The 13,323-nt window shown below is 46.2% G+C and overlaps 1 protein-coding gene across 1 annotated transcript in view; it reads right to left on the minus strand.

Moving 5' to 3' along the window:
• clmpa (CXADR like membrane protein a) overlaps positions 1-13,323 on the minus strand; it is a 168,340-nt gene that overhangs the window by 31,630 nt on the left and 123,387 nt on the right. Inside the window, exons 2-3 of the mRNA XM_076750257.1 lie at positions 11,949-12,106; positions 8,729-8,927 (exon numbers count right to left, since the gene is read on the minus strand). Coding sequence (XP_076606372.1) covers positions 8,729-8,927; positions 11,949-12,106 — 357 coding nt within the window. The remainder of the gene's footprint in view (positions 1-8,728; positions 8,928-11,948; positions 12,107-13,323) is intronic.

The raw sequence follows: 13,323 nt of genomic DNA on the forward strand, positions 1-13,323 counted from the left end.
GACTGAAGTCAGCATAGGAGTCCTCTGTTGTATTGAGACATGGCATTGAATTAAATACTGATCAGATGATATCCCGAAATTTAGCTACAGCACTATCAGACAGGAGTCCGGTGTAAGAATTTTTGCCTACTGGTGGGTAGTCTGGTAATATGAATTCAAATGTTATCAAATAATTGTCTGATAAAAGAGGATTCTGTGAGGAGACTATTAAGTCGAGGGTGTGGTTAAAACAGTGAGTAGGTTCATGTACATTCTGACGGAAGCCAACTGAGCCTAGTAATGAGATAAACCCAGTACTAAGGTTGTCATTATCAGCGTAGACATGTACATTAAAGTCACCTACAATAATTACATTATCTGTTTTGAAGACTAAACCTGATAAAAACTCAGAGAGCTCAGATATAAATTTGGAATAAGGACCAGGAGAGCCTCCTCCTTGAGCCGCCACCTTATCGTGGTGGAGGAGTTTGAGTACCCGAATGATCCTAGAGGCTATGTTGTCCGGGGCTTAATGCCCCTGGTAGGGTCTCCCAAGGCAAACAGGTTCTAGGTGACGGGTCAGACTAAGAGCGGTTCAAAAAGCCCTTATGGACAGTAATAAAACAAGGATGTTCACGTCGCCCGGATTGGCGTCAGCGGGGCCCCACCCTGGAGCCAGGCCTGGGGTTGGGGCTCGCAGGCGAGCGCCTGGTGGCCGGGTCTTTGCCCACGGGACCCGGCCGGGCTCAGCCCGAAGGAGCGACGTGGGCCCGCCTTCCCGTAGGCCCACCACCCGCAGGAAGGACCAGAAGGGGCCGGTGCTTTGTGTCCCCAACCGGGGACTCCATCGTTCTGCTGGGGGACTTCAATGCCCACGTGGGTAGCGACAGTGATACCTGGAGGGGCGTGATTGGGAGGAACGGCCTCCCCGATCTGAACCCGAGTGGTGTTCTGTTGTTAGACTTCTGTGCTAGTCATAGTTTGTCAATAACGAACACCATGTTCAAGCATAAGGGTGTCCATCAGTGCACGTGGCACCAGGACACCCTAGGTCGGAGGTCAATGATCGACTTTGTAGTCGTATCATCTGACCTTCGGCGGTATGTCTTGGACACTCGGGTGAAGAGAGGGGCTGAGCTGTCAACTGATCACCACCTGGTGGTGAGTTGGATCCGCTGGCAGGGGAGGAAGCGGGACAGACTTGGCAGACCCAAACGTACTGTGAGGGTCTGTTGGGAACGTCTGGTGGAACCCGCTGTCAGGGAGGTCTTCAACTCCCACCTCCGGGAGAGCTTCGACCAGATTCCGAGGGAGGTTGGAGACATTGAGTCTGAATGGACCATGCTCTTGTGACGGCCCCAGGGCCTTAGTCCTTTGAGGATACGCTGTGTGTGCTCTGTCTTGCAGGTGCTCAACTGGGTGGAGCTAGGAGGACATTAGGTAACTGGGAACACCTGGCCAGTGTTCCCAGGTTACTTAACCCTGCCTGCTCAGTCCACGGGTGGGGGTTCGTGCTCGTCAACCACAGCAGCAGCAGCGGGCTGCTGCCACGCTGTCGCCGGTCTTTACCACGCCATGCTGTTCATTGATTTTTGAGTTATTGTTTTTTGGTTTCGCACTGACAACATGCACCACATACTATCCATCACACCCATGCACCCTCACACACTACTGACACTGATTCCCACACCCCATAGCATTTTTCCTTGTTTGCACTATTTAACAAACTTTTGTTAACTTTTGGAATCGCCCGCTTTGCATCTCCCTTATTTGTTGCGGCCTACGAGCCGGCCGTAACACTCTCCACTTCCATTGTTGATGCAGCCGTCCATAGCTGTGGCCGTAAAGTCGCCGGTGCCTGTCGTGGCGGCAATCCCCGAACCCAGTGGTGGACACCGGAAGTAAGGGATGCCGTCAAGCTGAAGAAGGAGTCCTATCGGGCTTGGTTGGCTCATAGGACTCCTGAGGCAGCTGACGGGTACAGGCAGGCTAAGCGGGCAGCAGCTCGGGCGGTTGTAGAAGCAAAAACTCGGGTCTGGGAGGAGTTCGGGGAGGCCATGGAGGAGGACGACCGGTCGGCCTCGAAGAAATTCTGGCAAACCGTCCGGCGCCTCAGGAGGGGGAAGCAGCTCTCCATTAATACTGTTTACAGTGGAGGTGGGGAGCTGCTGACCTCGACTGGGGATATTGGCCGGGATTGAGGATCTCCTCAATCCCACTGTCATGTCTTCTGCAGAGGAAGCAGAGACTGGGGACTTGGAGGTCGATTCGTCCATCACCCGGGCTGAAGTCACTGAGGTAGTCTGCAAGCTCCTCGGTGGCAAAGCTCCGGGGGTGGACGAGATCCGCCCTGAGTACCTCAAGTCACTGGATGTTGCAGGGCTGTCCTGGTTGACACGCCTCTGCAACATCGCATGGCAGTCGGGGACGGTGCCCTTGGACTGGCAGACCGGGGTGGTGGTCCCTCTGTTTAAAAAGGGGGACCGGAGGGTGTGTTCCAACTATCGGGGGATCACACTCCTCAGCCTCCCTGGGAAAGTCTATTCCAGGGCACTGGAGAGGAGAATCCGGCCGATAGTCGAACCTCGGATTCAGGAGGAACAATGCGGTTTTCGTCCCGGCCGTGGAACACTGGACCAGCTCTATACCCTCCGCAGGGTGCTTGAGGGTTCATGGGAGTTTGCCCAACCAGTCCACATGTGTTTTGTGGACTTGGAGAAGGCATTCGACCGTGTCCCTCGCGTCATTCTGTGGGAGGTGCTCTGGGAGTATGGGGTTGCAGGCCCTCTGCTGAGGGCTGTGCAGTCCCTGTACAACCGGAGCAGGAGCTTGGTCTGCATTGCCGGCAGTAAGTCAGACCTGTTCCCGGTGCATGTTGGACTCCGCCAGGGCTGCCCTTTGTCACCGGTTCTGTTCATTATTTTTATGGACAGAATTTCTAGGCGCAGCCAGGGACTGGAGGGGGTTCGGTTCGGGAGCCGGCAGATTTCGTCTCTGCTTTTTGCGGATGATGTTGTCTTGTTGGTTCCATCGAGCCAGGACCTTCAGCGTGCACTGGGACGGTTCGCAGCCGAGTGTGAAGCAGCTGGGATGAGAGTCAGCACCTCCAAGTCCGAGGCCATGGTTCTCGACCGGAAAAAGGTGGCTTGCTCCCTCCGGGTTGGGGGAGAGATCCTGCCTCAAGTGGAGGAGTTTAAGTATCTTGGGATCTTGTTCACGAGTGAGGGAAGAATGGAGCGTGAGATTGACAGGCGGATCGGTGCAGCGGCAGCAGTAATGCGGTCGCTGTATCGGTCCGTCATGGTGAAGAAGGAGCTGAGCCGAAAGGCGAAGCTCTCGATTTACCGGTCAATCTACGTTCCTACCCTCACCTATGGTCATGAACTTTGGGTCATGACCGAAAGAACGAGGTCCCGGATACAAGCGGCTGAAATGAGTTTCCTCCGCAGGGTGGCGGGGCACTCCCTTAGAGATAGGGTGAGGAGCTCTGTCACCCGGGAGGAGCTCAGAGTAGAGTCGCTGCTCCTCCACATCGAGAGGAGTCAGCTGAGGTGGCTCGGGCATCTGTACCGGATGCCCCCTGGACGCCTCCCTAGGGAGGTGTTCCAGGCATGCCCCACCGGGAGGAGGCCCCGGGGAAGACCCAGGACACGCTGGAGTGACTATGTCGCTCGGCTGGCCTGGGAACGCCTCGGGGTCCCCCCGGAGGAGCTGGAGGAAGTGTCCGGGGAGAGGGAAGTTTGGGTGTCCCTGCTCAGACTGCTGCCCCCGCGACCCGGCCCCGGATAAGCGGGTGGGAATGGATGGATGGATGGACCAGGAGAGCATTACACCATAACAAATAAAACTGGCTGTACTGTTTTCCAGGTTTGATGTGAAAGAGTAAGAACAAGGCTTTCAAATGAGTTAAAATTGAGTTTAGGTTTTGGGTTGATTAATAAGCTTGAGTCAAAAATGGCTGCAACTCCACCTCCTCAGCCGCTGTCTCGAGGAATGTGAGTATTAATATGGCTTGGAGGAGTAGCTTCATTTTGGCTAACATACTCTTCATGACACAGCCAGGTTTCAGTCAGACAAAATAAGTCAGATTTGGGAGGGGTCCAGAGAAAACTATGGAGTCCGACATTGTCTTTGCATATGTACACACCAATTCCACATTAATTTTAGTGACCTCCCTGTGGCGTAACCAGGTGTCATTACCACCGATGTGAATAACAATCTTACTGTATTTACGCCTATCCTCAGTCAGCAATTTCAAATTTGATTCAAAATCACCCGCTCTGGCACCCAGATGATATGCTTACCTCAGCACATCAGCTATTGTAACATCCAATAGTGTCGGTATTTGCAAAACCCAAAAAGCACTGGGGCTGTTTGCAGTTCTCAGGAGTAGGCCATTCTTCCACTGCTTTTATTTTTGTCTCCCAGTAGAGAGACCATGATCGTGATACTTGGGGTCCACATTTGACAGATCTAGCACATCTTTAGTTCTGGGGACAGGAGAGCTTTTCACAGGTAAGGGAGCAGACTGTAGACAGTGCGACAGACAGAATGAGCTCCATGCACAGATTTTATTAACCCAGTCAACGTAAGGATTATGAAGACAGGGAAAGCCAAGAACCAAGGCTGATCTGTTCTGAGTGATTACCAGACAGGATTATGGTGCGGTATGTTACCTCGGCCAGGAAGCTGTCATTTACGTCTTAGCAGTGACTAAGGTAGGCAGGGGGTCCAGTGGTAGTCCACACTGTTCCAGCATTTCCTTATCAATAAAGTTGTCCTCTGGCCTGGAGTCTACCAATGCTTGAAGCTGGAGGGAGAGAGACTGAAAGCACAGAGAGGTAGGCCACTACAGCCTAGATTTGCTTGAGGAGTTAGTTGCGGGTGTGCTCACCACTACACCCACTACTATTGGCCAACCTGATCTCTTTGCCAAACAGGACAAACACAAACATGTCTGGAGGCAGTGCTGTCTCTCTTCGCAAGACAGGCGAACTCTCCCCAGCTACATGGGCTCCTGTTCTGGGCAGCAGCTGTGGAGGACATCCCTTCCACTGCCATGTTGACAGGGAAGAGGAGGCTTCTGTGTGAGAGGAAGGAGAAGATAAGTTAAAGGATCTCTCTTTTTGTCACTGTCTGGTACGATAGTCCAATCTGATAGCCAAAGTGACTACTGCCTGCAGATCCAAGAGAATATCACGTGTGGCTAGTTCATCCTTGAACTGTTCATTCCACCCTTTGACAAAGGCATCATGGAGTGTCTCTTTTTGTTCAACGAGCGCTACGCTGCCAGGGTCCTGAAATCCAATGAATAATCAGCTACCCTCTGAACTCCCTGTTTTAAACTTAACAACATTCCTGCCGCAATTTACACAGAATCTGGATAATCAAACATGTTCCTTAATTCCGTAATGAATTCCTCAAAAGTTGCATAGCATGCCTCCTTCCAAACCAGTGCTTGCCCTCTTAACAGCACCAACAAAAAAAACAAATCTTGATTATTTCAGAAGGGAATGTTCACATTCATGTTATTTTGGAGTAGAAAATTATGACATTTTCCAAACTCCCCTGAAAATGCCTCCGGGTTGGTGGCATGGGACTCTGATTGGAGGGGGTGCTGGAGCTGTTGTTGCTTGGGCTGTGGGCTGCATAGGTGGAGGAGATGCTACAACGGGAGCAGAGAGATTAGTGGGAGAGTTTATTTGGTTATGCATGGTATGTTGCAGCTTGTGAAGCATTTTCAGTAATTGTCCATGCTGTCCTAACAACCTTTCTTGATGTAGCAAGGTGTGTTGCAAACTCATTATCTCACTGCCTGAGTTGAATGGGTCCATGCTGGTTGAATCGCTGTTAAGATCTGGTCATTTAAAGGATCCGAAATGCCATACTCAGACAGAGAAAGCAGGAAACCAGAGAATGAATCTTCCAAGAATATATAAACAGACAACTCTAGACGAATCACAGAACTTGGAGATATCAGAAGAGGAACAGCCAGAATAGTGTTGAATCCAATCCTCGCAGAAGATGCACAAAAACCCAAAAGTCAGGAAGGCAGGGAGCAGACCAACAAAACAGATATCAAAAAGTCTTTAGGCTTTCTCTTGATTTCAGTCGTTACAACACAGATGATGATGACAAACGATTCGACAAATACTGGGTGAGGCACTAGTGCTTATATACTGTGGAAGCAGGTGAGTCTTGATAGCATGATTGTGAGAAGCTGTGCTCAGGAGAGGAGGAGGCCGAGCCCAACCTCTCAGCCACACCCTGCAGTGAAACACACTCACATGTGACAGACAAGGGAGAGACAGACAGGAGATAGAGGGAGAGGGGAAACACCAAACACAATGGGAAAAAGGAGGGGAAACTGCAGATCCCCACAGTCGCCAATTATACTTTTGTAACTTCTAAAATAAAACTTTGAAATATTCTCTCTTCTAGTAAATAATCCCTGTTGGTCAACAGGGTTTACAGAGAAAGGAGAAAGAGGAGAACAAAACCTACAATGCCACTTTACATCTTGTATAAAGCTGGAAATCTTGAGAAAACTGGTGTCCAACCATTATAGATTACTGTAGTGCAGCAGGGAGTGGAATTGCACTGCTGTAAGAACTGATTTGATATTTAATGTGTGAAGGTCCAGCTGCCTCTGGGAAATAGAGTGGCTGCATTAGACTGGAACAGGAAGCAATAAATATCAATCAATCTATCAATCAATCAAACACTCAAACTTTATTTGTATAGCACCTTTCATACATAAAAATGCAACATAAGGTGCTTGACAAAGGATAAAAACATGAAACAGTAGTACAATAGTACACAACCACACACACACACACACACACACACACACACACACACACCCAACGAAACTTTTGGTGTAATAACATGGCAGGGCACTGAGGAATCAAGAGAGGAAAAAACACCTATGGGGAGCTCATCCACACTGCAAGGGATCACAGCCCACGGCCACAGGGAGCGCCGCCACAACAGAGACCCCCGACCCAGATAGACCGGGGTGGACCCCACACATAGTGCAGAGCCCCCTGGTCCCCCGACTCGGGCAGACCAGGGTGGACTCCACACACAGGGCAGAGCCCTCCAGTCCTCCGGGCCCAAGGGGTCCCCAGGACGACGCCCCGACGGGCAGACCAGACACACCTCCCAGCATGGAGGCCCCCCATGAGGAAGCACTGGAACGAAGACATAAAAGACAATGGAATAATAAAAGACCTGAAACCTAAAAGACAATAGAATAAGAGACCTAAGACCTAAAGTAGAATAGAGTAAAAGGACCTAAAAGCTAAAAGACAATTGGCTAGGGTAAAACAGGTCTGAATTAAAAGAGTAAAAGAAATCAATTAAAAGCCAAACTAAAAAGGTGAGTCTTGAGCCTCCTTTTAAAAACACCAACGGTCTCTGTGGTCCTGATGCACTCTGCCAGGCTGTTCCAAAGCTTTGGACAATAATGGCTGAATGCCGCCTCCCTGTGGGTTTTGGTCTGAACCCTTGGAACAATTAAAAGGTCGGTGCCAGAAGACCTCAGGATCCACGAGGGCAGATAAATAAGATGGCCCAAGACCATTAAGACACTTAAAAACTAATAAAAGCACCTTAAAATCGATCCTGAAACACACGGGGAGCTAATGCAGTGATTCTAAAACCGGTGTAATGTGCTCCCGCCCTCTGGTCCTCATCAACACACGTGTGGCTGAGTTCTGGAGTAAATGTAAGTTATAGATAGTCTTTTTGGGAAGACCAGAGAGCAGGGCATTACAATAATCTAGACGGCAAGAGATAAAAGCATGCATCAGTACCTCCATGTTAGCCTGAGAGAGAAACGGGTGGACTCTGGTTATATTTTTAAGATGGTAAAAACCTATCTTTGTTACATTTTTAATATGAGGAATAAAGCTAAGCTCAGAGTCAAAAATGACGCCCAGGTTCTTAACAGATTGTGAGGGTGTAAAACCTTGTAGTTTTGGTAAAAGTGTCTCTCTCTTGCCTTCAGGACCAATAACTAAAACCTCTGTTTTATCCTGGTTGAGCTGTAGGAAGTTCTCTGCCATCCATGACTTGATGTCTAAAATACAGTTTAAAAGGGTATCAATAGGCCCTGTGTCATCAGGAGACACGGCAATGTAATGTGTATCATCAGCGTAGCTGTGGAAGCTGATGCCGTGTCTCCTGATGACATCCCCAAGGAGAAGCATGTAAAGATTAAAAGTACTGGACTTAAAATTGACCCTTGGGGCACCCCACACTTCATTTCACGGGTTCCGGAGGAACATGTATCCAAACTTACATAGAAACAACGGTCTCTGCACTGTGACTTTTCTATAGAGATTGATAGTGAGCATGTCACATGCCTGAAGAGCAATGGGCTTCAAGTAGGGATATGTAGGAATATTAAATGATGTGTTCTTTACTGATGCATTTTTATCTACTTTAACACACACAAAAATCACAGACAATAAGAACTACGATTCATTTGAAATTACTCTCTCTTATTCTACCAATATACAGTAAATGGATGAGAGATCCCCAGGTAAAAGCACTGGTCTTAAATTTTCAACACACAAACTCTGGGCTTTCAGAGGACTGCAGAATGCTGCAATATACTTAATGACATCTTTATAATGCTAAGATCTTTGGGATGTCATGACACTTCCTGTTGTACCATGTTCTCACGAGTTTGCTCTCTGTCTGTGGTTTTTCTTATGGAACCTAAGTGCTGTCTTCCACTTACCCAGCACTATGAGACTGATGGTGCTCCAGTGGTATTGCACACCAGTCTTGACTTTGCAGCTGTACTCTCCTGAGTCTGTCAGAGACAAGTCACTGATCAGTAGAGAAGCATCGCCTTTTAAGTACTCTCCAGCGAAGGCTACACGGCCATGCTCTGCTTCATTGGGGTCAAAAACCCGTCCAGCAAAGTATGTGATCACCTGGTGGAGGGAGTAAAATCAGTGGGTGGGTTTGTGATGAGTTAAACAAGGTAAAATAGAGTATATACAGTAAATATATACAGAAGGCCAGAAAGGACAAGTGTGAGGTACATTTTCATTTTTTGTGATCATGAAAGTAATCACAGCATAATCATTATCATGAGAAAACATCCATTCAGGGACAAGTATATTTATTGTATTGATGTCTTATAGATAATATGATGCCTTTATAATTTATTATTGCATCTCATCTATAAGTCTGTTTCCAAAAAAGTTAGGACACTGTGTAAAACGTGAATAGAGACAGACTGTCATGATTTGCAAAACACTGAAATGCCATATTTAATTGAAAATAGCAAAAAGACAACATATCAAATGTTGAAACTAGGAAATTTCGTTGTTTTTTGAAAATTATGTTGTTAAGAAAAAAGACTGGGACAGGGTCACATTTACCACTCTGTTGCATCACCTTCTTTTAACAACACTAAGTAAGCATTTGGGAACTGATGAGACCATTTTTTTGTGATTTTGAAAGTGAAATGTTTTCCCATTCTTGCCTGCTGTACAATTTCAGTTTACATTTCATAATGCGCCCAACATTTTTAATGGGTGACAAGTCAGGACTGCAGGCAGGCCAGTTTATTACCCAGACTCTTTAACTACTGAGGCGTGCTGTTGTAATCCAAGCAATATGGTTTGCCATTGTCTTGCTGAAATAAGCAAGGCCTTTCCTGAAATAGGACATTATCTACTTGGCAGCATATATTGCTCTAAAACCTGTGTATATCGTTCAGCATTGATGGTGCCTTCACAAATGGGCACGTTACCCTTGCCATGTGGACTTAAGCACCCCCATACCATAACAGATACTGGTTTTTGAACTGTGTGCTGATAATGAGCCAGATGATCCCTCTCCTCTTTAGCTGTTGGATGTGGCATCCATGATTTCCAAAACAAATTTTGACTTGTCAGACCACAGGACAGTTTTCCACTTTGTCTTAGTCCATCTCAAGTGAGCTTAGGATCAGAGAGGTGTTGGTGTTTCTAGATCTCGTTTGTATATGGTTTCCTCATTGCATGATAGAGTTTCTACTTGGGTGGCACAGCTAGAAGGTCCCGGGTTCGATTCCCGCCTGGGGTGCTGTGGGTGCTGAGGGCGTGTCCTCCACCATGCCTTCAGTGCCTGCTGCCCCTTAAAGGGGCCTTTCTGTGTGGAGTTTGCATGTTCTCCCTGTGTTCACCTGAGCATATCCTCCATAAAAAATGAAACCCCCTCTAAAAAACATGCATGAAGATCACCACCTGACCAGTGGTGACGAAGAAGAAACTGGGTCCCCAGGCGCCGGTCGGCTGGCAGCCCACTGCTTCTGGTCTGCCACGGAGGAAGGACGGACCAGGATGGGTCAAAAGCGGAGGAAGAATTTCACCAAAAGCATGCCGTGTGTGTGCATGTGCATGTAATGTGACAAATGGTGGCACGGTGGCACGGTGGCAACACTGTCGCTTCACAGCAAGAGGGTCCCGGGTCCAATTCTTGCTGCGGGCACCAGGGGGTGTGTCCTCCACCATGCCTTCGGTGCCTGCTGCTCGAGGAAAAAAGGGGCCTTTCTGTGTGGAGTTTGCATGTTCTCCCCGAGTTCACCTGGGGTATCCTCCGTAAAATATACCCCCACTAAAAACATGCAAGAAGATCACCACCTGACCAATAGTGACAACGAGCTGGGTCCCCGGGCGCTGGTCTGGCTGCCCACCACTCCTGGTCTGCCGTGGAGGAAGGCCGATCAGGATGGGTGAAATGCGGAAGACAAATTTCACCTTCGTGTGCAGTGTTCCACATGTGCATGTTGTGTGACAATAAAGGGGAATGTCTCCCCCCAATTCTTCTTCTTCTTTTTCTTAGAATAAAGGATGTCTTTCTTTCTTTCTTTCTTTCTTTCTTTCTTTTTCTTTCTTTTACTTGGTATGTTTGTGCTATTTTCTATTAAATATTGGGTTTTAGTGTTTTTGAAATCACCACATTCACCACATTTTCTGGAAACAGGGCTGTATTAACAATTCAATTCTAAATATACTATATATTTCCAATATTGTATATATAATATGCTGTCTATGTCTATGATATGTTTTGCATAATTTCCTGTGTAAAACCTTGTGGTCCTTAAGACAAAGCTTTATCAGTGTTGTCATTTATGTCAACTTGTTTTGCCCTACAATGGCAGAGCAGTGACTTCAGAAGCAATGAAGTTGCGAAAAAGTTTTCCAAATGGCCAGTAATCTTAAAAGTAAGTTAATTTCAATAGGTATAGAAAAGATAGATAAAAAAGTTGTCATCCATCATTTTATGCCTATTTAAGATGATTATTTTATCCACAGACAAACATCCATAGAACCTACATGATGTCTAAATGATACAGCCTTTAGATAATCTCCAGTGTGAGCAGAAAATGCAATACCATCACCAAATCATTGTTGTTAATTTGTTCATTTTCATGGGAATTACATTTACCTACAAGACTTCTAACTGCCTACTATTAACATTATTTGTATTTATATTTAAGTGGAGTTAAAATGTTTTTTAAAACTGAGTAACCAAAATGTAGGTTCATTTTAGGAGGGAATCAAAAATTACATTTAGGTTCAGCTTCATCAAGGCCAGCTTTGATTATCTCAGCTAACTATCACTTGATATATAGTTACTGCTGGCTGTCTCTGTGGAGTGTGTTGAGACTGAGGGTTTTTTCTTTCTATTTTGTCTGGAAATTTAACATGCTGAATACAGGCAAATTATACAGTTCCATGGCATAATAATTTTAAAATTAAATAAATGTCAAAACATAAGATTCTAGTCTTATAACTGGTGTGCTTTGCAGGGCAGTGTTAATTCTCTTGCTCTATTTGTACACTTACCTGTTAATCTGATCTGGTGCCAAAAAATTATAATGTAATTTATACTCGAGTATGGTACTCATGTGTTTGAGTACCAGCTGAGTTGTAACACTGTGTGCTCTCTCAGACACTCACCACTCTCTGTCTGTTGGTTGGCTTGAGAAGCAGCCACTCAATGTCCAACGTGGGGTCGTCACCCAACCAGAATTGATGGTGGCAGGGCAGCGTGACATTGTCTCCAACAACCTTCTTCATCTCTGTTTGGGCACATGTCATCAGCATACCCAGCAGAACTGTAGAGAGACATACCAGTCCCAGATTATTGTTCACTGCATCAGATATTAAATATTAATAGAGCACAGTTCCAAATACGAATCAGACAACAAACAGCATAAAACAGTTATGTGCACCAGATGCAGATCAAGTCAGCTGTAAAACTGTGGGATTAGAATGTCAATGCTCACAAGAAGTAATTGGAAGTAATATTTCAGATGGAGATTTCATAGTAGCAAAATTTTGCAGCACAACACCACTTTTTCTTCTTTTTCACTTTTTTTTCCACACAAACACACACTTGACAGACATGACATTTAATCATTGTTACTGACAATTTGTACCATGCTGCTCTGTTGATGTTCAAGGATTTCCATGTGATGCTTTTTACATATCAAGAGAAACATCTCCCTAATCAATAAAATTACAGTACAATTATAATATGCATTAAACAGTATGATACATGAACCATGCCATGACAGACAGTTGAGACTATGTATCTGTTGCATGGATTGTCTTTAGGCATCTACCTTTGCTTAGATTGTGGGTGAAAATAAGGCAATTAATTATTCAGTCAACATCGGCAGTTTGAATGAAATGATCAAACCAGTGGAGATGTCATACGATGATGATAATCAAAGAGGAACACAAGAAAATGCACAGTTCAGGAGAATAAACAAATGTGAATGTGATTGGAAGACATTTCACCAGGAGTAAATATTAAATACCAATATTTCTCTCAAGGACAAAGGGTCAGCACAGATATAGTTAAATCCCTGCATGATACACTATAATAAGTCCAAAACAAAGAAGATACATTGTACGTTGGGTAAGATCCAGAGGCAATATCAGTTTACCAACCACAGCTGGACACATACAGTGATGCTGGCACTGCTGACTGGGGTGGAATTACTGAGAGGCTGAGGATGAAAGCATTAGCCTCCAATTGTTTCCCCTTATTTATTTATCCTTCCTTAGGCAGATTAATTGTACAGACTGTGATGTCCTGCTGGCTGGACACATTTGCACCTGGTGTGGGAGAGCAAAAATAGAACAGGAAAATGTTTGTGTGTGTGGACAGGCCTAGAGTGTGTGCATGTGCATAGGTTTAAATTCCTACTGTGTGCATACCAGTTATGTGTGTGTGTTTGTCTGCATGCATATGGCACATGTGCAAGTACAGTCCTGTCTGTGAGCGATAATCGCACAGTGTCCGGAGCCTGTTAGCTAGTCAGGG

The sequence above is a fragment of the Chaetodon auriga genome, chromosome 15 (assembly GCF_051107435.1).
Source record: "Chaetodon auriga isolate fChaAug3 chromosome 15, fChaAug3.hap1, whole genome shotgun sequence".
In the NCBI taxonomy this organism is placed as follows: Eukaryota; Metazoa; Chordata; class Actinopteri; order Chaetodontiformes; family Chaetodontidae; genus Chaetodon; species Chaetodon auriga.